Genomic DNA, 27,668 nt, shown 5'->3' with positions numbered 1-27,668 from the left:
CTGGGCAGGACCAGGGCAGGCCCTCAGGAATGGAAGCTAGATCTGGGTCTTCCAGCATTTGATCAATTTGTGGGTGGAGAGGTAGTTCCTCAAGTAGACCCTTTTGCCTGTTTGAACAGAAGGAATCCCCCAAGATCATTGTAGTGACTCCCTTCTGGCCTAGACAACTATGGTTCTTCCTTCCTTCGGAAATGACCAGTGGGCAATTACCACAAGCTTCCTCACAGACTAGATCAACTGACAAGAACAGTGGTGTTTGATGCACTCCAGCATCAATCATTTTCAGTTGACTGCCTGGATGGTAGGGTCTTAATTCCATTTAGGCACCTGTTTACCTAGTACGTGCAGCAGGTACTAATGGAGACAAGAAAGCCTGCTACTAGAAGATCATATATTAAGAAATGGAAAAGGTTTTCTAGTTGGTAACAGTAATAGAACCAGCACCCACTCCGGGCTAGTTGTTCTCTGGTTTTATAATATTTGTGCGAGTTACTATCCTATGGCCTTTCTTCTGTCAAGGTTCATTTATCATTCATTTCAGTATGCCTAACCAAAGATCCTCCTCTTTCAAGGCAGCCTCTTGTCAAAATGTTCTTGAAAGGGGTTTTGCATAAGAGGCCGCCAAGTAAACTGGTGGCCCCTCTTTGGGTTCTTAATTTAGTGTTAGAGAAGCCATTTAAACCCGCTAATCTGGCTGACTCGATGTTCTTAACATGGAAAACAATTTTACTGATTGTTCTAACCTCTGCATGAAAGGAATCTGAGGTGCAAGCTCTTGTGGTGAGTCAACCTTACCTCATTTTACACAGGGATAAGGTTTCTTTGAAAACTAATCCTCTTTTTATGTCTAAAGTGATATCCACATTTAAGCCAAATTATCCATCTTTGCATTTTCATTACTGAACCTAAAAATGAAGGAGAAAGGATAATCCATAAATAGGATGTCCACGGACAACTCTGGTACTATCTTCACAGAACTATATCACTCAAAGCTTCAGATCATGTATTTATTTCTTGCAAAAGTTAGAAGAAGGGACAACTGGTGTCAAAACAGACCATTTCCAAATGGTTGTCTAAGGCTATTACCTTTTGTTATACTCCGCATAACAAATCTATTCCAAACAGGGTCAAGATCCTCTCTACCAGGGCCTTTGCTTCATCTATGGCTTTTTAGAAAGGATGGCATTCTAGAAATATTCTAGAAGATGCCACTTAGTTGTCTGTACATAATTTTACAAAGCACTATAAGCTGGATTCCTTCTCTAGGTCCAGAACAAGCTTTGCTAGGACCATTCTCCAGGGATTCCTGGACTCGTCTCCTTCCACCTCCCAAATGTAGTTAGCTGTGGTAATCTACCCATGTAGCTAAGGTTACTGCAGCAGTTATCAGTATGATGAACATAGTATGGGTAGTGTAAGTTGAACTTACCATAACAGTAGACGTTCAAATGATCACTGCTGCAGTAGCAGCTTCCTCCCTCCACCCCCCTCTTTTTTTGTTGTGTTTGTTATGCCAGGGTGTGGACATTTATTTTTTGTTCCTAGCATAGCCCTTTCAGGGTTCAGCCTCCCTCTGCTTGCTAGCAGGAAAGCTCTGAAGGGCATTGTTACCAAACTTGTCTTTTAATCAGCTCAGCTTAAGCTGTCTGACAGTTTCAGTCCATGGCAGGTACCTTGAAACTTTGGAAGCTGACTACGTGTTACTTGGCAGGGTATAACCCATATAGCTAAGGCTATTGCAATAATGATGACTCTGACATTTACTGTTGTGGTAACTTCAATTGTACTTTTTCAAGCACTGAGTATAGATATCAGGTGTAAGTTTCTAACAGCCAAAGAAGATTGCCTGTGTTGCACCAGGCCATTATGCTGTCAGTTAAGCCCAAAGAAAAAAAATCCAGTCATAGTCACAGCCATCCTTAGGGTTGAGGGCATTGGGTACAGTGAGGCACTTTTTCATCTCCCAAGCTTGACATCCAAGGCTTCTGGTATTGCTCCTCAGGTGGATGTTATGTTCTACGATGAAAGCACTTGACCTGAAATTATTGATCAGTCTTGGATGTCTATGGTTCTGTATCTTGATTTTTCAAAAGACGGATAATATTCCTTCGATGCTCGTGCATGAGAACAATCCTGCTTCAAAGATTGGGGTCCGCAGCATCTACCTGTTTATGGGGATGTTGACGATTATCTCTCCAGATCCAGGCACCAGTCATGCAGGCAGTGGATGCCCACTCCCTTGTCTCCGAGTGAGCTGTGTGGAGTTTAGGATTTCATTCCTTGCTACTTCCTGGGTTCACTCTCAGGACTTAATGAAGTTGGCTCTGGATTGTGTATGCTATCTTAAGAACCTGCAGACATCAGCCGTAGTCTAAAGAAGAGGAAGACCCCCCCCCCCCCGAGGAATTGAATTACTGTGACTCAGAGGTGAAGGCAACTGAGTTAACTTTATTTGGCTGGACCAAATGTCTTCCCCTTTCAATTATGAGTCAGACACTGAGGGCATTTTATCTGCTTCCCCACCAGAGGATTTCTCATTTGGTGAAAGTAATTTCCCAGACGGCTCAGGAAGGAACTCTACATCTGTGCCTTCCTATCTCTTAACTGCCAAATTTGCTTGTTGAAATACCAGGAGACATTATTGTGTCTGTTAAAGGATAAAGATAATGAGACCACCGGACAAAACCCGGAGAAACTTCCTGCCAGAATTATTCACTCTGTCTTCCCGTGTAACAAAGCACTACATTGAATGTGGCGTTGATGCTACTGATGTATCCTGTAGGGCAGCAACATTGGAGTCAGTGATATGGAGACATGCCTGGTTGATAACTACCCCCATGCCAGACCATACTACAGTTTAATTTCTCAGTACCTAACTGGATAAGGCGTTACTATTGGACTCCCTGCAGAACAGATGTTTAAAAAGCTGGAGTAGAATGGCAAGATAATGCATCCAGTGAAGCAATAATTTCACTGCCAAAACTCCATCTGTAGCAGGAAATGGGTCTATGCTACAAGCTTAAAAGAGCAAACGCTCTTTTATTGAGCTGTAAACATCAACATCACTAAAGACCTAAGATGCAGAACAGCATTTTTTTCTCCCAGGGAAAAAAAAAAAATCACGGGGCTGTTTTCAGGACTTTGCCATTTCCTCCACTATGGTGTGATCTCGGAGTTGGTATATTTAAGTAGGGGGGTATGGGGGGCACAGACCCCCACTTTATTTTGTGTTTGTTTGTTTTTTTGCAGAGTAGCAATTTTTTCCCTTGGGGGGAAAAAAATTGCTGTTGTGTCTTCACCCTTTACTGGTGTTGATGTTTTCAGCTCGATAAAAGAACATTCACTCTTTTAAGTTTTTGAGCTTGTAATATAGACCCGCAGAAAATATCGCACAAAAACTTGGGTCTTCTCCTTAGTGGCAGAAGAAAGGAAAACTGCTTAAGGGGAAGCAAGTCCCCTGGAAGAAAAAATGGCAAGCCTAAAGATGATAACCTGGAGGCCATCAGTGTAGAGACCCCAATAAGAAAGAGCTGTGTCATAATAGAGCTTGTCCCTCCCCAACCCCAAAACTCCACATCAGCTCATCATCCCCTTAACTTACCTGCCTGCCAAACTCACCATCCAAAAACTAGGATGCTGCATGAGCCTTTTTATGAACGAGTGGGAGAAATCACAAAAGACATATAAGGATCTGAAAACGTTATCGCAAGGGTATAGACTATATTTAACACCATCAGAAATACCTGCAGTGAGCACAGAACAAGTACTTGGGGGAAGAAACACTTGGTACCACCATTGTTATAAGATGTGTCGTGAGGGGCCATAAGGGGTTACCACAACCATAAGAGAAAGAGCAAAGGGTTTTACTCGAGACTCTTGCTGACTCCAAGTCTCAGATTTTTCAAAGCCAAAAAAAAAAAAATTCCTGAAGGTTTCAAAGTTCAAAACATTAACCTTGCAAGGGAAGGGAGTGCACCTGTGTTTTGTTTTTTCCCACCTCTTTATCCCTTCTTCAAACCTTCATGTTATCATTGAATCTGAAGTATGTCCATATCCATACACCCATAATGGACAGGGAATATCTCTGGTTTGAAGCACGTGGATCCCACATCCACTTCATCTCTTTGCCCTTTGATTTACCAAATGCTTGGATCTAGTAATTGCCTTTATTAGAACAAGAGATTTGCATGTACTCATTCTTATGGCTGTGGCATCATCTCTGGAGGAAATTCAGGAGCCTCTGTATTTCACCCTTTCATGCTTCAAGCCTCTTGGATTTTCTCTGAACCTTCCAAAATCCTAGCTATTGCCCTGGTAGAATGGTTAGATGGTGAGTCATAAAACATTTTTGCTCCATGAGAAAGTGACCTTTCTGATCCAGTACTTCAGGTCCATGTCACATCGAGGGAGTTTCTAAGGATATTGAGATACGTGGCTTCACATCAAGGTTCACAGATAAATACTAGGCTGTCGGTCTGCAGTCTACCACAAGCCTAGCCAATATCCAGATTCAAAATCAAACCCTGTACATTACATCTGTGAGATAAAGAACTTAACCATTATGCCAACGACGCCTTTCTAAGAACATTGAGATATGTGGCTTCCTCCAATCCTGATGGTGCCCCTAGCTATATTTCACATGAGGAGGCCCCAGTGGTGCCTAAGAAACAGATGGCATCTGCATATATTTTTTTTCTCCTATGTATACAGTGTCAAAAAAAACTGTCTTAGATGCAACAAGTGAATCTAAACATTGGGAGGTTGCATTTAAATTGTGTCAGATAGCCTGGGGGGACTTAGAGGTCTGAGGATCCCGGAGACGTAGAACAGGTTACAAAAAAAAAATACCCGTTTGAAGGAAATGGAGACATTGATTTTGGCCCTGAAACAGATTTTGAAACTGGCATTTTGCATGTACTTCTAGACTGCACTAAAGTGAGGTACCTCAACAAGCAAATAGGGTACATGTTGACTTATCTACAGGGTAGCATTGGTACCATAGTTTTTGGGCAAAGGGCAGGCATGATGCTCTGTGCATTCTGTATCTCTCCTTTGGCCAACATGTTGGTAGAACAGAAGTGGATACTCCCAAACAAATGTTTTAACATGGCTGGTACTGAAGTGAGGTCTCGGAAGTAGACTTTTTTGCATATCCAGAAATTGGACAACTACAAAATTTTTGCACAGGGACACTGTTTCCAAGGCTGTGGGCAACATCTGCTGAACAGGCCTGTTGGCACAACTTTCTTCCAGTCACTCTTCTTACAGTTATACAGAAGATAATGGAGGACAAGCCAGAAAATCCTACTGACAACTCCTTTTTGGTTGAGGCAACACTGGTCCTTTCTCCTTGTAAGTATGGTAAAGGTGAAAGTTTTAAGCTTTTATGCTGCTTCAGGGTGTGAGCTTCTTGACTCAAAACAGAGGATCTCTCATGCATCCCGTCCTGAAGGCCTTGTGGTTGATGGCTATCATTTACTTAAGGCATATTTTTCCAAGGACTTGCTATCTTACAGGAGCCTAGAAAACTAATGCAAGGAAATTATACCTAGAAAGTTGGAAACAATATTTTTCTCTTTGGTGCCATAGTGTTATGTGGGACCCAATCCAGTCCTTGGTTTCCTTGATCCTAAATTAATGCCAGACATTTTGAAATCAGTAGTGTGATGTCTTATACCTCATTGAAGGTATTTGTAATTGCCATTTCAACATGACTGATTTAGGAGCCTCCTCCCCCAATGCTCTTTTCTAGATTCCATGTAAGCCAGTTAATTAATAGGGTTCTATACCTGATTTTTCCTAAGGAAGAGTCTTTACCACAATGAAATTTATGTCCTAGAAATGCTAGTATTACTTACTTTTAAACCAGGTGCTGCTTCCCTCAAGTATATGTCCTGGAAACCTGTTTATAGTGCTCATTACTTCTGCCAGGCGAATTTCAGAACAACAGGCCCTCACGTGCAAAGACCTGTTTGTCATTTTAAAGGAGGACAGAGTTTTACTTCACACTTAATGCGTCCTTTGCCTGAAGTATTGACTTCAGGTATCCTTGAATCAAGTAATTAATGTTCCTCTTTATTACCCTGCTCTCCAAAACAAAGGTGAAAGCATTAGCATTCCATAGATGCTTAGACAATACATATACTATTTGCACAAAAGAAAAGATTTAAAAAAAAAACACTTAAACCAAACCAATTTGTGCAACTTGGGCAGGTGGATGGGTAATAGGAAATTCATCCCTGGATTGACACCAGTGTCTCTAATGGACACAGGCAGCCTGTAAGTAGTTCAACTCCTAGGCCTTTGCTGGTAAATGTTTCATCTCCTAAGCCCATGCTTGCACATATCAAGAGTACCAGAACTTGTCAGAGATTTGGGTGCATGGCTAGACTTAAAAAGGCCCTTGTGATCATTAGGTTCATAGATGTGTACTAGGCTATGAACCTATAATAAGTGATAGGGAGGACAGATGTTTTATATATAAAACTAACAGCTTCTGAATGGTTAGTGCACTGTGTTGAGGTACTCATTCCATGTTGAGATTGTCACAGGGCAAATGAGGTCACATTCTATTAGAGCCACTAGAGCAAGCACCGCCCTTTTAAGAGGGTCAGCACACAGGCCAATTTTGAAGCTGTTGCATGTTTATCAGATCACACTTTTTTTACAGTCTTAGATATCTCCTCCATGTAAGGGTGGGGTTTGCCACAGACATCTCAGAAGGTTTCTTGCAACCCATTCCTTCTCAGGTCCTACCACTTCAAGGTTCATAAGCTTTGTGAATTTTCCAAAGAAGGTATGACTGCTGCAGCAATTGACAGTATTATGAACATAATACTGTTGTAGTAGGAGTTTACCATAATTGTAGATATTCAAGGATGTCTGTTGTTGCAGTAATTTCTATCCTTCCACACCTCATTTCTTTTCCTGGGGTTTCTTTAGGACTGAGGTGGATATACTGTCATTCATGACCTTTACTCATCCACTTCTTTCTCCATGGGTTGGCCTAGTGTTTGGAGAGAGATGGCTTTTGTAGGTCCTTTCTGGCTGAGCATCCTGGTCAGAGGTTGACTTCATGCAGGGACCTTCTTTGCTGTAGTCTCAGACTTCACCTCTAGGGAGAAAAACAAGAAAGGACTAATGTTGGTGCAGGCCAATGTTCTGCCTACCACTGACGTGTTACATCCAGGTGGGAGGCCATCTGCCTGGCCAAAAAAAGAAAGGGTGCAAAGCTCTGAATGTCAAGGTGGATGTTTGTTCTGCAACAGAAGCTCTGAAGAATGCTGTAAATGAAGCAGTGCAAATGCTTGGGCATGTACGATTATATTTCTAACACAGCCATACTTTCTGTCCATTTAGAGTGGTTGCATTGAGATACCCTTGAATTGCTGTTTTAAGTTGGTGATATTTGTAGCTTTCCTTATTGTTTGTGGTATAGCATTAGTTTACAGTTCCTCTTTTTTTTTTTATATAGTAACCATGATGCTGCTATGGGAACAGAATGGTTGTTCCAGAATTTATGCCTGTTGTGCTCTGATCCGCAAACTCAGACTTTAGAAGATGCAAAACAAATGCTTTCAGGTGAGGAAAACTGTCCGCGTGTGAGCTTATTTATGGAAAAGTTGGTGCATGTTGTATGGCTAATTACCAAGTGCATTTGTGCTGTTTGTGTTTGCAGTGCTGCAGGTAAGAGCTTTAATAACAAGTCTAGCTTTTGTAGAATAATGACCTTGTCTGCTATTGCTAATGCACAGATTTTATTACATTATCATGGATGTGACATCGGAGACCATCTATGCTGGTGTTATGTTTTGGCTATCCTTGTTTCTCCTCTAAATTTAGTTATTTTTTGGTGGCACTCCTGTGTATGGGTGGAGAAAGTTCCCTCCATCAGTGCACATTGTGACATTTTGCTTCATGTTAGACCACTGTATCTGGCCCTTGAGACATCCAGCTCTTGTCTGCTGTAGCTCATATCTTGCTCATGATAAGTTCCCCTATTAGATATCTGAAGCTGTTAAGCCATCATTGTGTTTATATGGTAGCAAAACACCAGCTAAGACCTGTGCTGACATTATGTTGTTTTGGCAAATGGCATAATCTGAAGCACTTGCATCAATGCTAACTTTTCTTGCTAGCCACTCCAAAAACACAGAAAGGAGGAACTTCTGGCCTACCTTGCTACTGAAAGGATGTTGGTAATTGAGAGTACCTAAAGTGGGAACCAGTGATAAGGTCCTTAATGCAGCTACATGTGAAAACGCAGTCAAACATGACAAAAGCAGACAGCAGATACTCTTCTTGAAGGCATGTTCATCTCTTAGGCGAAACTAAGTACGGAAACTGCACAGGAACAAAAAGAAAAAAAAATAGAATCACTACGGTGCCTTATGGTTGCATGCATTACTTCTCTGCCTTTGGCTGATGAGATGAGACCTTGAGTTCAATACCATCTTGTGCTTTGTTCGATGGCAAGAGGTTATGTGACTGTGCACGCCCACCAGCCACTATGGTAATGTGTCCTGGGGTCTAAACACCACCACCCCCAGTAGAACATCCAGAGCATGTTTGTGATTGGCGTAATCCTAGAGAATGGTCTCTGGAGTCCTTGGGCTGGAGCTAAGTGGATGTACTGAGGACTGAAGACTCTCTCTCCATGAGCCTTCCTTGGGTTCAGCAAGGTTCAAAGATCTGGAGTGGAGATGATTTGCCAGGTTTTCTTGCTTTGAAGGTCCTCATCTCAAGTCCTGAACTTCAAACAATGGTGTGCAGCATAGTGGAACTTTACTTCCTGGAAGTGGAGCCACGCTTTTAGGGGCAATAAACTTATGTCAGAACCGGACCTTTTACAAGCCTCTCTTGTCTTGTGCTACCTATGACAGACCAGTCTCCACACATTGGTACCCATTTGCTTGAAATCCGTCACTTGCCCTTTGCACTCTTGGTCACATACATGATGTCTTTAGGGGGTATTATGAAATTCAAAGTTGAGGTTGTGGGAGATGCCCAGTCCTTCTCTGTCTCCTATGAGAAGAAGATTTGGAGGCATTATCTGCGTAATAAGGTCTCACCTTCCCTAGAACTTCCTGCCAGATGGCTCCCAAGTTTTCAGAAATCCTCTGTTATGAGAATTGCACCATGAGCTGGCTTTTGCCCCTCGTTCCACTGCAGAAATATCTTAAAAAGGAGGAGGAGAATTAATGGGTCACCCTCTCATTCAAGGAACCACTTATTAAAGATGTTATTTATGCAGCTTGAAATCACTCGTATAATGCTTTCTCAGCTCCACAGAAGGCTTTGTGACCTCCACAAGTCCTTGGTTAAATAGCATGAGATTTTGATCAGCCATCTTTTTGCAAACTCTCACATGATTTTGGTCTAGCATGAAGCCGAGACACCACAACATCTTAGAGTCTAAAGCATTGGACTTTGGCAAGTGGGTGTTCTCCCCTGCTGCTATGAGGCTTGGGTCCCTCGGTTGTTATTTTTTTTTCTTTACACTTTCTATTCCTGTACAGTAGAGGATTGGCTTTCTGCCCACCCTAAGTGTTGACTTAGAGGAGCTGACTAGAACCCTCTCTTTGGCTTTCACAGGGGCGGTCATATAGCTCATTGCAGCTTTGACTGTGTACCACTATGGTAGAGGTAATAGGCAGAGGACTGTGCCTGTGCAGGATATGACATGACTCTGAGACTCTCACTACTAAATTAAATTATTATGGATATTCTCCTCATTGCAGAGTGCCTTTATAATGCTCTTTGTGACTTTTTTTAAACCTGGTCAACCTCCTGTGAAGAAAATGCTTTGTTGTAGATCAAGGATGCCCTTTAGACAAAGCGTAGTCCTGCCTTTGACACCTGTTCTGAACATGTTAGGAAAGTGACTCCTTTGGTCCTGCAGTGGCAATCCTAATTTTTGTCTTGGGTTATCTTAAGGGGTGATATTTTTTTTCTTTCTGAGAAAAATCTGAGAGCTCTTGACATGGATACAAAGGACTGTGTGCTAGATTTAAGTCCTCCGTACAGAAGGTCTCCATTCAGTAACCAAGCCATGCGTGAAGAGCTCTTGGGATAGGCCTATACTCTTTCCTTCAAGGGGCTGTAGAGGTTCTCCCTTCTTGGTATGAAGGGGATAGAGAGCTTCTGTCCTGGACCTCAGCAGCTTCCACAGACATATCTACTATGTCACATTCTGGTAATAGCTCACCAGGGGCTTGTGAGCATGCTGTTGCAATTTGCCTTTTGGCACATCATTTTCTGGGGTCCATGTAGTATGTTTGTTTGATCTGCTGTGGGTTGTTTACACTTCCAGTACAAAGTACATCCATTTGGCCTGTCTCCTGTACCAAGTGTGTTTACTACAGTTGTAGCCATGGTGTTAGAAACCTTGCAAAAAAGAGCACTTCATAGGCTTATTTCCAAGTACTAGGCTAGCTGCCTGTGTAAGCAATTTTAGGCATAGCTGTTCGTATTTAAAAGCGTTCAGTCGCTTTGTTTTTGACATTGCTTCTGGGTCCTGTTTGCTGAGCTTTTTTACTTCGCAATTTTAAGCATAGCCAATTTAACCTGCACAGTAAAGCCAATGAGCCACAGACCAATTCACCAACAAGACAGCATGCCACTCGTGAAGACAAAAGCTGTATTAAAAATTCATAGTTAAGCACTTTTGTCCTATAGGTAAAAGGCCTTCTTTAGAACTAACACTTTGTTAGAAACACAATTTTAAATGATTCACAATTAGATGTGAACTTGCGTCTCCATCTACTTCATGTTACAATTCTCAAAGTTAAAAGCACTGTTATACAGACAAATTTAATTTGACTGATATATCCTGCCTATATTAAGAAAAAACTATTTCACAATACAGTTTTTTAAATCATATTAAATTGTAACCCCTACAAATGTTTAAAGGGTCTATATCACATAGTCCGAGTCTTATAACTTTGAACACGTAATGTTCGTACCATTATGTTCGAACTTACAAAACTTTGACTATGAAAAAAAATACGGAAAACTAAATAAATTGTTTTAAGCAGGGTGCAAGCCCCCCTGCACCCCCCCGCTACTTAAATATACCAACTCAAAGATCACACCCCCTTGAACAAAATGGAAACCCCCGCTTATGGAGATTTCCGTTGAAACGCTCTAACTTTTACAAATCCGAACTTATGGTCTCGACCATATGAGGTTCAAACTTGTAAAAGTTTGAATATGTGATCGGAACCCATGTTTAAACACCATGCACTAATTTTATAAATAATGTTTAAGTTTAAAAATACTAGAAATGGAAAGGTTCATTCAACCTGGGTTCTGTTCTCCACACTTGTGGCAAGCTGCCACTTCAATCCATTACTTCCAATTTATCTTTCTAAAGACCACTTCTAGGGTTAATTTTGTTCATATCTAGTATAAAAAGCTTAAATTCATGATCTGGGTAGGAAGCAGCATGTCTAAAAATTGCATTTTTATTCACATTATTTTGATATTATAAGTGTGCTCATACATCCTTTGAGCATATGCTCAGTTTTTCTTATATATAACAATGAACAATTTTGACATAGACCAGTATTCACCAATTTATTTGTAAGGCAAAAGGTTTATAAACCTTACACTTAGAGTGGGTATGTTGACAGATGGTCCTTCCTGTAAGTATCTACACTGATCACATAAATTCAGTATTTAGTATTATAGCTATTTACCAAAGGTCCAGAATAAGAGCCAGTTTTAAAACTTCTTTGTTTATTAAATACCACTTTTGGCAGTTCACCCAAAATTGTAAATTAGGCTTCCTCAACCAAAAACAAGTTCCAATTAATTTTCAAAATGTCACAAATAGCCTTAGCACCAGTCCCTCCAAACCATTCTGTTGATGTTGCAGAAGAGGTTTAGATTCCTAGACTAAGTATTTTTGATGCCATTTGATTCCTGATATGCAGTAAATCTATTAGTAATGGGTCTTAGGATGCATTGATTGCCAGGAACAAGTCAACTTTTAACAGCCTGTAGGATACAGAGTATAGTGACAGGGCTTTGAGTTGGTCCACGTAGGGCTTGTTGTTATCCTTGGACATTCCAGTTGTTGTATGTGTCTGGACAGATTCATGCCAAAGGGGGCGTTATATTTCACGATTGGCCTAATGATGGCTGAGTAAAGGGGGACAATGACATCCCTAAATCTAGACAAAATCTCTTTGTAAGCTATGCAGTATAGAAGGACTTTCTTAGACACGTTGGTCAAAATTTAGGTCACTGTCCACATGAATTCCAAAATTCCAAACAAGTGGGTCAGCTGTTAAGGACATGTTGTCAGTGTGATAGTCCTTGGGTAGATGACTTCCTAAAGGATACAATAATGCATTACTTGACATTTGGTTTCAGTCCATGATTTTGTCATCAGTTATTTATTTGGGACAAACCTTCCTGCAGGATGGCTAAGTAATTTGGGGATTCAGTGACTGCTCCTAGCTTGCAGTCATCTGCAGACTTAGCCAGAATCCTTTGATATTCTATTGGCTTTTACTTCAGAAAAGTAGATGCCAAACAGGAGACATCCCAGCACAGGACCCTGGAGGACTCCACTGGTGGCTGGTCCCTTTGTGGAGGAAACTTCCCTTATTTTGATTATATGCATCCTTTCTGTAAGCCAGTTGGCAATTCAATATGTGATATAGGGATTTATTCCATTTATTTAGCTTTTCTGCTATGCCTGAGTGGGGAATTGTCGCAAACTTTGGCCAGGTCGAGGTTTGCAGTGTGGGCCATTTTGCTTTCATCCATTTCTTTGATGACCTTTTCAAAAAAATCCAGCAAGTTATGTAAGCATGACCTGCCCTTGACAAATCTGAACTGAGACTAGTCCATTGTTTGGAAATTCCCTGTGTCTTGATTAATTCCAAGATTAATCTTTCCATGGCTTTGCGTACGAGGCTGGTCAGACTGGTCACTTCATCTTTTCTCCTGTCTTGATGATGGTCCCTGGTAGTGTTACTGATATTGATGCAACCCTGGATGTCATCATAAACTAGAAGTCCTTCCAGATCCTTTCTCGAGAGTATTGCCTTAGTCAGTGCAGAGTTGAATACTGCCTATTGCTCTTACCTGTTGAGTTTGCACATGAGATTGTGATTTTGGCCACCTAGGTAAGGTAGTAACAGATGGTCTCTTCTACTGGGCTTGACAACAGTTGGTTTTCACTTGCCTTTCACACATCTGAGGATGGGAATTTTGCAGTAGGTAATGAGTAGTTACTGGCTGCAAAGTCACCATGTTATTATGATTTTGTTTCTGTTATTGGACGCTTGTTGGTAAGTCTTGCAGTTGTGGATGGTTTCTGGCAATCTTAATATAGGTCTTTCCTAGCTCTAACCACATCTGTAGTAGGCTTAACAATGTGTGCTTTGCTTGTGAGGTGGGAGCCCATCTTTTCTTTCCTGTGGTTCGGGGTCATGGTCCCTTTAGAGGAGTGGGCTCCAAATAAACCATTTGGAGCTATGAATAAACCTGTGGGTATGATGGCCTTTGAGGACAGACTGAATTTAGGACCTCTGATTTAATCCAGTGACCAGACTGTTGTATGAAGAAGTGTGTATGTGTGGGGTACATAGTTGTATACACTCTGCAAAGAATTAATGTGCAGTTCTCCATAGACAAGGGCATGTATTTTACTTTTCAGTTGGTTCCCATCCTGGGATAAATGATCTGCTGGTGGATTCTGTTAGCCACTTCTGGCCATTTTTTTCCTGTTCCAGGATTGGGGAATCCCAGAGGTGGACTGGTTTGCAGCTAGACAACACTGCTATGCCTCTCCTGCTTCCTTCAGCAGTGCAACAGAGCTTGTAATCATTGTGTTCCTTTACCATTGGCAGGAGATATGCCAGTTCTCCTACATACTTCTTGCCATTCGCTCCGTCTTTGATTCCATACCTCATCACAAAATCCAGAAAAGAAAGACTAAAGCCATCTTTGATAAGAAAGGTGAACTTTCATGTTGTGGTCCTTTGCAATACAAGAAACCTTCCCATTACATGCCAGGTAGATTCCCTCTCTTTTGTGATGACAGACAGTTTCTCTTCATGGCTTGGCTTTGTTTAGATTGTTTGTTCTTGCTAGATGTCCAGACCAGGCTATTAGAATTGATCAGAAGCCTTCCACCCAACAAACTTACTATGCAAACTGGAAGACATTCTCCAAATGATGAGAAAGGTATCCTATACCTCTAGAAATAGTCAGCATTTGGATGCATTTTATCTGTCTCTGGCACCTGTATAGTTTGTGTCCTTTACTTCTCAGTCAGATGGCAAGTTTCTTTTAGTTTTGGCCCATCATGACCTTGTGATGTTCAGGACTGTGGCACAACACTGGCTTACCAGGTAGCTTCTTGAAGGGGTACAGCACTAATTTTATGCTTTGAAGAACTCAAAATGCTTTTTCTTTGAAAGCTTTTTGGCCCAGCAGCATTGAACTTCATCTCTGGTAAGATGCTTTTCTGGTGGTGGTTACTTCAGGATTTCAGAGCATCGTTGTCTTACCTCTTGATAACCATATCTGGTCATTCACGAGGATCAGGCCTCCCTTAGGACTGACCCATATTTCATCTTACTGCTTTAGGAACTCTCTCTAAACTACTCCATTCTGGATGGTTATCGCCCTTATCTTTAGGAGAGAAGGGCTTTGCTGTAGCAAACAAACGGTTCTCACTTGGAGTGCCATTCATGTTGCTTTTTGCCATTCTGTGGTAAATTTCCTGTTGAAAAAAATGCTGCTGTCGAACGCCACTCTGCTAGTGACATGATTTTTGTGCAGATGTCTCAACTGTAGACATTTATGTTGTGATTGCTTACAGTTTACCACTTTTCCATGTAGTGATGCTTGGAGTGTGATGTCAGGAGTCAGACCTGTATTCATGTTTCAGTGCTTTAGGACTTCACCAAAAAGTGAAGGATTAGAAGGCTATGTTTTGCTTTACTTCTTGGGACTTTTTCCAGTTATTCACTTAACTGATGGGGGTCCTTGGGGGTCCTTGATGTCTGATACAGCAAATGATTACTTACCATATCAGAGGATCATTAGGGAGATCCCCCTTGGTGGCTGTCAGGTACCTACCATCTCCCTGGATGTGGCTGCCTTCATCCAGCTGCTGCTGATGGAGTACTTTTGTAAGTTGGTCAGGTATATACTTTTGTGTCTTTGTAACAGCATAGTAGCAAAATCTTCATTGTTTTTCAGAATTCAAAGAAAATGTACTTGTTTGGTGGATATGAACTTGTAGGTACAGTATCAAAGCACCCAGCATGCTCCTAGTGTGGCACATGGTGGCATGATGTCCAGCAAAGTACTCCATTCCCCTGTATACAGGAGCCTCACAGAAGATGGCCAAATTCAGAGAAGTAAGGAATGAAGAATATCCCATTCCCAGGTCTTTGTTGAAATCTTGGCATGGAACTGATACATTTTGTTGTAAAAATATGAAGGGTAGATTTCTGTTGGTGTGTGCTATTCAAAACACAAGAGAATGGCTTTCATCACATTTGGAAATTACAACGAGTATTCTTTTTATGGTGATATGTGTGCATGTTAGTTAACCATAGATTGCATATGTAATTGGTGCTGTTTACTGGTCCAGATTATGTTGCTTTTTGATGCATCTAATTTAGGAGTTTAGATCCCAGTGGATTGTTAGCTTGTCAGCAAGTTATTCCTGTACTAATTGATGTCCTTCCATATTACTGTTGCAGTGTTCTTTACAGAAGGGATCTCCTCCCAAAGATAACCCAATGTCCGGCCAGTATACCAAAGCCTTTAGATTTTATAGGCTCCATATGTCATATGTATGCTCCCCCCATAAGGCGTAGGGATAAAGATGCTGTATGGATGCAAACACTCGAACCATCTCTGCTACCAGTCTGAATGCTGTTATCCAACACTGATCTGGTTATCCTTCTGCTGTGCTGCTGCCTCTGTTGCCATCAGGATCCCCTCTCTGGTTCCTGTGGTTCTCTGTTATTAGTGTGATCAGTTCCATGCTGGAGCATATTCTTCAGTTAAAGCTCACCTATCAACAATCTGTCTGCCCTTGAATCCTTCTTTGGCTTCTCTGTTTGAGGTCAAGCAATTTCTTAAACTTATCCTTCATATATCAGGCCTCCTAGAAAGCCTATGTTGCCTTCCTGGGACCTCCATTTTGTACTTGAAAACTTAGCTCAGGCTCCTTTTGAACCTGCTAGTTTAGCTTCCTTGCATCATTGTACTTGGAAGACTAGTTTTTTTTTTGGATCTTACTTCAGCCAAGAGAGTGTCTGAATTTCCGGCTCTTATGGCTATTCCTCCTGTTTTAGTTTTTCCCAGAGACTGTGCATGTCTTTGAACTAATTTTTTTGTTTATGCCCCAGATGTTTAATGAGTTGTCCTATAATCAGTCTATTCCTTCTTGTTTTCCTTCTCCACAGTCTGCCATTGAGAAGGGTCTTCTTCACACCTTGGATCTGTTAGACAGCTCTGGTATTATTTAGATAAAACAAAGGCAATTCACAAGTCTGAGCAACTGTGTTTCTTTTCATCCCAGGACTTTGGGTTTGGCTGTTTCCAAGCAAACCATCTCATCCTGGATTTCTAAGGCCATTTCATTTTGTTATTCTTTTCATGGCAGATGTTTTTCTTCATCTGTAAAAATACATTCTACTAGGGCGGTTGCCTCATCTGGTGCCTTCTTCAATGGTTTGGACACCAGTTCCATCCTTGAGACTGCTACTTGGTCCTCTGTTCATACTTCACAGAAGCACAGGTTTTGACAGTGCTATTCTGCATGGGTTTGTAGAGGGGGTCTTCTGTGCCTTCTCCCTCCCCAACCTCCTCCTTAGCTCTTTTACTGTCCTTTCTGTAAAGCATACTGCAACAGTGATATGGAAGGGCAAAGTACAGTTGTGTAATGTCTTACCACAGAGTAGATGTCCTCCTCTTCACTGTTGCAATAGTTGGTCCCTACTTCCTTTCCTCTCTTTCCTAGCTCTTGCCCGCCTGCTTTTGTTACCCTCCTGGCTGAGGGGCACTTGCTTCATTTTCTTTTTCCTTCTGAATGTAGACGTTCTCTTTTGTCCCTGAGGGTATTCTGTTCCTCTTGGAGCATTTCATTTCTGAGTAATCGTGTCCATACATCAACTTTATGCCCTACACCTTATGCGGGGAGCATACATGTGATGTATGTTGCCTATAAAATCTAAAGGCTTCTGTAATACTGGCCAGAAGTTTTGCTATCCTTGGCAGGAGATCCCTTCTGTAAAGACTACTGCAATGGTGAAGAGAAGGACATCAATTATTATGGTAAGATTTTATAAAACTGTACTTTTTGGCTGTATATGTTATTAGATCCCACATAGTGTTTGCTGGATTTAGCATGGGATTAGTCCCAGATACAAATGTTTGTTCTATGGCTGAATGTTGAGAACTCATTCTTATTTTTTTGGGAAGGTGAATGCAAGGGCATTATGCTGATTTATCGTGTCATTTCTTGTGCTGCTGGTTGCCTTAACTATAAGGGCTGCATGTGTATTTGTATTTCTTGCACTGTTTATAAAGAATTTTCTTATTAGAAAAGATAGCTTTTTAAGGTAGTACTGGATAAATTCTATTTGAATATGTGTTTAGGCTTGTAATTTTCTTGGAAAGATGAGTGCAAGAAACTCCTAGCTGATTTTTTCTCCATAAGGCATGTCAAAATGTAGTTTTATTCAAACTGGAGTAAGTTAATAATTTTTATTTGAACACAGCTAGTGTTGGATAGTATTGGAGATGCAGGTAAGTAAAATGTTTTTTTCCCCCCAGTAACTCTGTTTAGTAATTCCTTCGCTTTCATTGTGTTGACTAGAGTTTTACACCTATTCAAAGGATGAAAGATCTTGGATTTAATAAATTTGTAGTCACAGGTGTATGTAGTATGTCATAAGTCTTTCCCCCTGCAGCAGCACTTTTTGCAGTTTAATTTTGTTTTGATATATAACTGCTGATGTTGACTATTTGCAGTCAGTGATGTGTGAGGCCAAGCTGTATTGTTCTCATTTTATAACATTGGAACCATTCAATGCATTCCCTGTCTGTTGATGCTCACTAAATCAGTAAATGATAATGTTTTGGTGTACCCACCTTGATTGTTTCCAGCAGTGGCTGTTATTCAGACAAAGAACATTGCATGTCTTGTGCCTGACTATACTCGTGCAGGCAGAGTAAGGCTGCCTTATATTTTTTCCTTGGCTATTTAGTTCAGTTGTCATATTTGCTACTTGTTAATATTCCTTCACACACCACTGCAAAATCCTTCACTCCCTCCAATGGCTCCCTAACTCTCGCTCCTATTTCCGATTCATAACTATACACATTATTTACAAACCACCAGCATGTGCAGCACTTGACCAAATACTAAACATGTACATCCTAAATAGAACCTTTAGATCATAAGATAAACTCTTCTTGTCTGTATCTAAATCAGCTTTACAATGCCTATACTCACACTCAGTAGCCAAAGCTTGCAACTTCCTTCCCCTCACTAGCAGAACAGTCCCTGACCTGCCTTTCTTTAAATGCTCTCTAACAGAATACCAGAGCAAATTCTGGATATGCTACTGCTGTAACCATGGCTAAACTATCTCCTTACCCATCCCCCCACTTCCGCATTAAATTTACTTCTACCTTTTCCCACTTTCTCTTCTACACTATCTCATCTCCTCTGACTCTCTCATCTCCTTTTTCCTGCTTCATTTTTGTTGGACTCCTATATTCAGCTTACAAGATATGTGCTGTAGTGCATTACTTAAACCTGCATGCATATGATGTAAGGAATTACACAGATCTACAGCATATACCTCAGAAGTCTGTCTATAAAGTGATATCCCTTTGTTCTTATCACATGCATGATCATGACCAGTTGTTCAATGTTGTTGTTGTTGTTACATCGTGGTAATGAAGGAGACCACACGGTTTATAGAGTTGTAAGGCCTTTCTTTATTAAGAGCCTCCAGGTGCGCACCCATGCTTCTTCACACAACTTCGGCAAGTCATCTACTACACAGAACCAACAAGTTACCAGAGAATACAGAACCAACAGTACATGCTGAATTCCCCACAGCGCCCCTACAGTACAACAACCACATTACCAGCCCGAATACTACATTCCTCCCCTTTTAAGCTAAGACATACTGTCTTACATAAGCAAAACTAGGGAACAAGTTCCACAATGCATTTAATCATTTACTTGTAAATAACAAGCTAGTTATTAACTGGTTACCATACCATCTACTATATTTTTAAGGCTGGTAATCTATACATGTACTTTTATTAACATTGATAGTCCTTCAAATAACTAGGTTTAACCAGCACACGCTTAGAACGGCGCAGTGGTACCACCTTAGGTGACTCCGGTGTCACTTTTACCACTTCAGGTATCGGTGTGTCCTTCCCTGGAACGGTTGGATCCTCAGAAACCTCTCCTTCCACGTTCTGGCGGTCTCCCTCGATTTGCGATCCTCCTGCCACTGCGAGCCCTGGTTCCGAACTTAACTGTAGGTCCGAGGCCAGCAGTTCCATGGCATTCTTCTTCTGTTCACTCCGTAGAATTTGGTCTACATGTCTCCTTACCACGAAATCTCCATTCAACCTCACCTGGTACGACAATGGACCTGTGCTCTTGACAATGAACCCTGGAATCCACTTAGGTCCATAACTGAAATTTCGCGTCATCACTGCATCTCCTTCCAGAAAACTTCGCTCTCTCCGTCGTCTATCATGACATTCTTTTTGCCTCCACTGGGTCCCCTCCACCTTAGCTCGGACATTTGGATACACTAGATCCAACGTGGATCTCAATCTACGTCCTTGCAACATCTCGGCAGGTGACAAACCCGTGGTAGATTGTGGTGTAATACGATAATTGAATAACACCCTTGATACTTTTGCTGCTATACTTCCTTCTCCAGACTTTTTCATCATTGCTTTAAAAGTCTGCACAGCCCTTTCAGCACAACCATTTGTAGCTGCATGGTAAGGCGCTGAAGTAATGTGTACGATGCCATTTTTTCTCAGAAAACCCTTGAACTCTTCACTCGTGAAACATGAAGCATTATCGGATACAATAGTCTCTGGCAGTCCTTGACTACTGAAACTCCTCCTCAAGCATTCAATGGTAACGAGAGAAGTGGGTGTCTTGACTTGATAAGCATCCATCCATTTCGAATGAGCATCCATGATTATCAAAAACATGGCCCCCATGAATGGTCCTGCATAATCTATATGAAGTCTCTGCCAAGGCCTACTCGGCCACTCCCATGGATGTAGTGGCGCCGCCACCGGCAAGTTGCGATGTTGTTGACATGTTTTACACTCATTCACAACGACTTCAATCTCGTGGTCCAACTTTGGCCACCAAAAATAGCTTCGGGCTAAGGCCTTCATTCGGGTAATGCCCACATGACCTTGGTGCAACTGCTGTAAAAGTGCCCGTCTTCCTGGGGACGGAATTATCACTCTTGCCCCCCACAATACGCATCCATCTTGCACACTCAGTTCTGTTTTCCTCACCTCATAAGGTCGAAAAACTGGATCCGTTTGTTGGACTGGCCAGCCTTGCTGAACCCACTGAAACACTCTAGCAAGCACCGGGTCTTTGTGTGTCCAAACTCTCAGTTCCTTAGCAGACACCAATGTTATGTCTTCCATCATCAAAATTCGGTCCTCCGCTTCCTCTTCTTGGATATGCCCTGGCATCGGCAACCTACTTAGTGCATCTGCATTACCATGGTGTTTTCCAGGCTTATAAACAATCTCGTATTCATAAGCTCTCAATGTTACAGCCCATCTCTGAATGCGAGGAGAAACCATCTGCGGTACTGCTCTCATCTCGTTGAATAATGACAACAAAGGCTTATGATCAGTACAAATGGTAAACTTCCTCCCATAGAGGTATTTGTGAAATCGCTTGATTCCAAACATGACAGCTAAACCCTCTTTATCTATCTGGGAATAGTTTGACTCCGCTGGTGTCAAAGTTCATGACATGAACCCAATGGGTCTCTCTTGTCCATCTGACATCCGGTGTGCCAACACCGCCCCTAATCCGTAGGGTGAGGCATCACATGACAAAATTAAGTCCTTGTGACTATCGTAGTGCACCAAAACCTCTGAAGATTGCATTAGTTCCTTTGACTGTTCAAATGCTCTGTCCTGTTCCTTTTTCCACGACCACTGAGCCTCCTTCCTTAACAACTTATGTAAAGGAGCTAACAGTGTTGACAGATTTGGCAGGAACCTGTTATAGTAGTTGAGTAAGCCTAAATAGGCTTTCAGTTCTGTAACATTTGTGGGTGCTGGTGCCTGTTGAATGGCTTCCACTTTATTTGGCAAGGGGTGTAGGCCTGACGCATCCACCTTGTAGCCCAGGAATTCTGCTTCCTTTGCCATGAAAGCACATTTACTCCGTTTCACCCGTAGACCTGCCTCTCGCAGTCGACTCAGCACCTCATTCAGCGTCTCCAGATGCTCTCGAATGTTCCTTCCCGTCAACAGGATATCGTCTAAATACACAGCCACCTTTGGAATTCCTGCCACTAGTCCCTCCATTATTCTCTGGAAAATAGCTGGACTCGAGGAAACCCCAAAAGGTAAACGATTAACTTGGAACAAACCTTTGTGTGTGTTCAGGGTAACATACGTCTTTGACCCTTCTTCCAGCACTACTTGTTGATATGCCTGACTGAGGTCCAGTTTACTAAACCTTTCACCTCCCGACAACTTTTCAAACACATCCTCCACCTTGGGCAAGGGATACTGCTCTAGCTTCGAGACTTGGTTCACGGTTAACTTGTAGTCACCACATATACGAACAGCACCATCTGGCTTTAATACTGGAACAATTGGTGCGGCCCATTCCGCAAACTTTACTGGTTCAATTATACCTTGCTTCGTGAGTCTCTCTAACTCAAACTCAACTTTCTTCTTCATCGCATATGGTACAGGACGGGGTTTGTAAAATCTTGGCGTTACGTTTTCTTTCACGTGTATCTTTGCTGGTGGACCCGTCCAGGTCCCCAGTTCCTCTTTGAATACTTCTTCATTATTCTCTAGCACCTCTTGCAAGGTCAGGCCCGGCTGTTCTACCTTATGGAGCTGTAGGCAGTCCATGTTTAGCTCCTTTAACCACACCCGGCCTAGCAGGTTTGGTCCCTTACCTGCTACCGCCATGACTGGCAACTCTTTGACTTGGCTTTTATATTTTACCTTCATTTTCACCATTCCCAACGTGGGAACTATCTCACCCGTGTAGGTTTTCAAAGTCACTGAACAGTCCTGCAGCTTCCGAGCTTCTCTAGGCCATAACTTCCCATACTCAGCCTTTGACAGAACCATGACACTACACCCCGTATCCACTTCAAACTGCACCATTTTACCATTTAAGTCCAACTGGGTTTTAATGGGATCAACTCTTTCCCACTTGGCCTCTGTCACGTTAAACATTGTGAACACTTCTTCGGCTCCCCTGGTTGGTTGACCTGTAACTTCACGCATGTGGTGTGCATACTGCCGTTTATTTTTTCGGTTTCCCTTCCTTTCCATCATACTGCTTTTTTCCTCCCCCTTTTTCGGCTGCTCCTGAGAGGGTATTGAGCGGCACATTTTCTTTACATGGCCCTTTTTCCCGCAAGCATGACATTTTACAGTTAAAAAACGACAGTTCCGTGACAAATGTTCACCTCCACACCTGTAACAAGCATACTGACCAGACTTCCCTTGTGAATTATGCTCCATGACCACTTTATGCACTGGTAGTGGGGTCGCACTCCTGCTTCCAACCCCTTCCGTGGTTTTCTGTTGTAAATCACGAATGTCTTTAGTCGCTGTCTCTATGGCCTGTGCCAACTTCGAGGCCTTTTCAAACGACAAGTCAGGCTCCGCTAACAATCTGCGTTGTATGCGGTCGTCTGCAATGCCACATACGAGCCTATCTCGTAGCATTTCGGTCAGTCTGTCCCAATAATCACAATGTTGTGCCAGTTCCCTCAACACTGCGACATACTCCATTACCGTTTCATTAGCCATTCTAGTCCTTGAATTTAACTTGAACCTCTGGACTATTGCACTCGGCTTCGGGTTATAATGTGACTGAAGTAAACTCGTCAACTCTGTGAACGATTTGTCCCCCGGTTTATCAGGACTCAATAAGTTCCTCATCAGACTGTACGTCTTACTGCCCACCGAGCTTAGCAATATGGCTCGCTTCCGACCCGCTTCCATTATCTGGTTTGCCTCAAAAAAATGTTCCAACACTTCACAATACTCCTCCCAGGTCTGTGTCTGACAGTCGTATGCCACTAGTGACCCCAACATGGAACCCGACATCACTCCAGTAGGCCCCGTCTCTTCGTCATCCGACATGAACTACAGCTCACCAGGTTACTTGCAGCGGACTCGGAGGCATCCCATCTTCTCGTCGCCAATATGTTACATCGTGGTAATGAAGGAGACCACACGGTTTATAGAGTTGTAAGGCCTTTCTTTATTAAGAGCCTCCAGGTGCGCACCCATGCTTCTTCACACAACTTCTGCAAGTCATCTACTACACAGAACCAACAAGTTACCAGAGAATACAGAACCAACAGTACATGCTGAATTCCCCACAGCGCCCCTACAGTACAACAACCACATTACCAGCCCGAATACTACAGTTGTTGTTGTTGTGTCTTTCGGCTTTTCCTGGTTAGGGATCGCCACAGCAAAACTCCGGTCCGCTAATGATTGGTAGTTGATTTTTACGTGCCGAGTTACCAGCCCTGACGTACAACCTTCAACGAAGGTACGCCCATTCACACATGTCTCGACGCAGAAGACGCTCTAGCTGAGAATCGAACCGGACAGCGTCTTACTGTGAGGCAGCAATGCTACTGCAGCACCACCACTGCAATACATCTCGTATTTCAAAGCTTATGCTTCTGTTCTATTTTGCATATGTAATTTTATAAAAAATATAATATTTATTACTATTATGTTGAAATCTCTGTAATGTGGAGCTTTTCTCTGCCAGCCTTCACTGAAAAGTGGCACTTTTTGGCCCAGTCTGACATTCCCAGTAAACAGATGCCAAATAAAAATAAAATTTTTGCCATCTAAGTATCACCGATCCTTCAGTTTGCATCAGTGAAATTTATGACATTTAGTGGCTCATACTACTGTCTGTTGGTAATTGTTTTGATTAATTTAATTTACAATTCAACCATTTTATTCAGGAAAAATGAATACCATTCATTTGGATATCTGAAGAGGTAAGGCTGAGTCTTATTCCCGTAAATTTTTAACCACGCTTGTTTGAGGTAGTCATATTCCGCATAAATATTACCACACCCATGGCTTGTTCATAAATCTGAGTCTTGTGGTCTCTTGGAGTAAGATGCTTAAAAGTGGTGACATTGTAGAGAAACGTTTGACAGCAGTAGAAGAAAAGGTTGAATCAAAAAGAGGTCTCCCAAGTCCAGGAAGTTAGAAAACAAAAAAAAAATGGAGAAAAAGACGGTGTTGAAAAATAAGAGACCGTGATTAGAACATGAAAGTTAGTGAGGGACTTGGAGATTCTTCTTTTTCATACTGTGGCAAGAAAATTATATGCCTCCAACAGCGCTACAGCAGAGGGGAGGACTTCTCTGTCTGCCATAAACAGGAGATCAGAAGTCAAGTCACAAAAGTACCTAAAGAGTAATCACCAATCCTGATACTACAGCCTTTTATAATTAAACAGGCCCCTTAATCAGTACCTGTGCCTGAGCCAGCACAGATCCTATTGTAAGTAAAAGAAACAAGACCTTGACAGACTTGGTGACTGACAGTTGCATTCAGAGCAGAAGGGGCTTTAACTACTACAGAAGCATCCCTCAGTGCTCCTGTAATTTCTGTTTCCACTTTTGTCATCATGTTGCCAGAAAGTATTTCAGTATTGTTAGAGACAGAGCAGTATTACACCAGGAACCTGTGTTGGCCTCCTCTCTGAATCTGTTTGCATTAAAGATGGAGGGATGCAAACGTTAGCTAGTACTGTTGAAGGCCAGTGAGAGAAAAAGAAAGAGAAAAGGAGTGCCTGTCCTTCTTCCTTTGATGAAGAAATGGATTTTTGCATTGTTCAGATTTAGTTGCCATAATGTATAGGCTCAGATCATGAGAATATGTCCTAATCCAGTGCCTCATTAAAGGATGTTAAATTCACTGCACCCATAAACTATTCAGGATGCTTATTTTTTAATATCTAAAAATGTGGAGAACTCACCCTCTGTTTAATGCTTCCAGTGATGCAGCAAAGGCAGTATTCTGTATCGAGACACACTGCCTGTAGCATGCAAAAGACCAGGCAGGTTATACAAAGCTCCTAAGGAAAGACAAAATATCTACAATAATCAAAAAGCAGAACCCCTTTCTCTTTATTTTTCTCTATCCAGAAGCTCAGTTCCCCAGCTGGTTCACTGGACAAGTGTGGTGAGATGGCATGTAGATGAGCCGTCATGGTTTCCTTTTAGTCCGTATGGAGAGAAGGCGTGTAGACTATCTGTCATGGTTTCCTTTCAGCCCTTAGTTCTGAATCAGGTGAAGCAGAGTTTACAAAAGATGTCTGATAGTGAATCAGGTGAAGCAGAGTTTACAAAAGATGTCTGATAGTGAGGAAGAGTTAAACATCCAAACCAGTGCTGCTGTGTGTGTGTTAAAACTGGGTTCCACGTATTAAGGTGTACACGTGGCTGTGGATACCATTTGCAAAATGGTTTCATAAAGAGCTGTAATAAGCAAGCATGCTTGCCTGAAGAATGAAACTTTTTTTTCTGAAAATATTAAATCCTAATTGTTAGATGTCCTATTAGTAGGAAATTTGCATATTTATCTATGCGTTGAACAGGGCAGTGACTGGTTTTCATTTGAGATCCAGGGAGAAGGCCTCCACTGGAAAAAAAAAAGGAATAGGGTACAAGAAATTACAATGATGTAGCTAGGGCTGTTTGTAGCAGACTGTATTTTCATATGCATATTGCATTCTTTTGCATGATTGTTTACAGTGCAAGAATTATCTATATGGTGACAAACTAAAACATACTACAAGTTTGTGTGTGTAAAGATATGTGCACAGTGGTAGAGGGATACTTAAGTGAAAGATTATAGTAAGTGCAGACAGAGCTCACCAAGTTAAACAGTTAAAAAAAAAATCTATTCTAATTTGAGGTATTTACTCAGGATAGTCCTGAACAAATTAGGGTTGATGTCAGTTGTTGGTAGAAGTGGTACGCTGTTCCAAGATTTAAAAATGATTGCTGACAACTGAGAGTTCTGAGGCTGCTTGCTGGAGGATTCGAAGCTTTGCAGTTTGGGGCCCTAAAATGAAAGAGATTTGTAACATTATAGTAAGGAGTATGAAACGTACAGCATCTCTCAGGGGACATAATAGAGTGTGGGCTACTTTATGTTTATGACAGCTAGCAGGTTCCACAAAGATGTTACTCCTGAGAAGTAAACTGGGGGCTAAAATGAAGGGCAGGATAATAGCTTGTTTGGGTTTTTTGCTTGTTGATATATGAAAGTTAAATGGTAGAAAAAGATAAGAAAGAAGAAAATATGTATAATTTCAAGGCTGAGACTTGGTTCTAGTCATGTCTGCTGAGTAAGTTGGGAGGTTTAGGCCTTTTAAGTCTAACATAAGTTTGTTTGCGTGATTATTATTTGTTTTAGGATTTAGTCAAAAGTCCTAATTTTTCTCTGCATTGTTGTAGCTCCCCAGAATGCCTTGAATTCTATACATTTGTGATGAAAACTGAGGTGTAGTAGAGTGTGGTGTCATGAATATTGAACAACAGTGACACAATTGCAGCATTCAGGCGTGCTGCCTAAAATGTTGTAAAGAGAGATCTAAGAACTGATCCCTGAGAGACTGCAGCGGGAATAACTTGGAATGGGGAAATTTGGTTTGACTGCATAATTGAAAGGCTAGATAGCTAGAGAACCTATTGATGGTGGATATACCCAAGTGTAAGTTTGATGGCCAAAAGGATGAAAATGCTGTGACTGACCATACCAGTATATAGTGAAGAATATTGCGCACATATCAATTTTCAGTTATGTTGTCTGCTGTGGTGGTTGAAAACAAGCAGACCTGTCTCTGTACAGTGGTCCATCCTAAAGCCATGCTGAGTTTTAAATAAGTTCCAGATGATAAGGTGTTTTAATAGTTGATGACTGGCCCATTTTTCCAATATCTTGGAAAGGCTATATGTCTGTTTAATGAGATGTTAACTTCTCAAAGGTATTGCAAAAAGGCAAGACTTCTGGATTGTATTTGTTGAAAACCACATTGGTCAAATGGGAGATTGTTGAAAGGGTGCATAAGCCAATACAGTAACACTAGTCTACATTACCTTGCAAGTCTAAATGAAGTATAGATTATGTTGTAGGGTTATCATCCTTGCAGATCATAATAGACTTAACATATGAATGTATAAGTCACTGATGAGACCGCAGTGACTTAAGTTGTACAGGTATATAAAATGGGCATCACACTAGAGAAGTATCAATGGCTGCTTCTACACATGATGCCCTACATCTGGCCCTAGGAACTGCCAGGAATGTTTATATAACTGTTACAATGCAAAGAATGAGGGATATGCTTA

At 41.6% G+C, this 27,668-nt stretch overlaps 1 protein-coding gene across 2 annotated transcripts in view; it reads left to right on the top strand.

Annotated features, from left to right (window-relative positions):
- The window catches only part of FANCA (FA complementation group A), a 2,214,801-nt gene that overhangs the window by 240,278 nt on the left and 1,946,855 nt on the right, over positions 1-27,668 (top strand). For both annotated transcript variants that reach the window (XM_044081851.1, XM_044081852.1), the window contains exon 8: positions 7,475-7,581. In XM_044081851.1, the coding sequence (XP_043937786.1) occupies positions 7,475-7,581 (107 nt within the window). The remainder of the gene's footprint in view (positions 1-7,474; positions 7,582-27,668) is intronic.

The sequence above is a fragment of the Protopterus annectens genome, chromosome 8.part1, assembly GCF_019279795.1.
Source record: "Protopterus annectens isolate FY-2018-M chromosome 8.part1, PAN1.0, whole genome shotgun sequence".
Lineage (NCBI taxonomy): Eukaryota > Metazoa > Chordata > Ceratodontiformes > Protopteridae > Protopterus > Protopterus annectens.
This window is presented reverse-complemented; position numbering and strand designations above follow the sequence as displayed.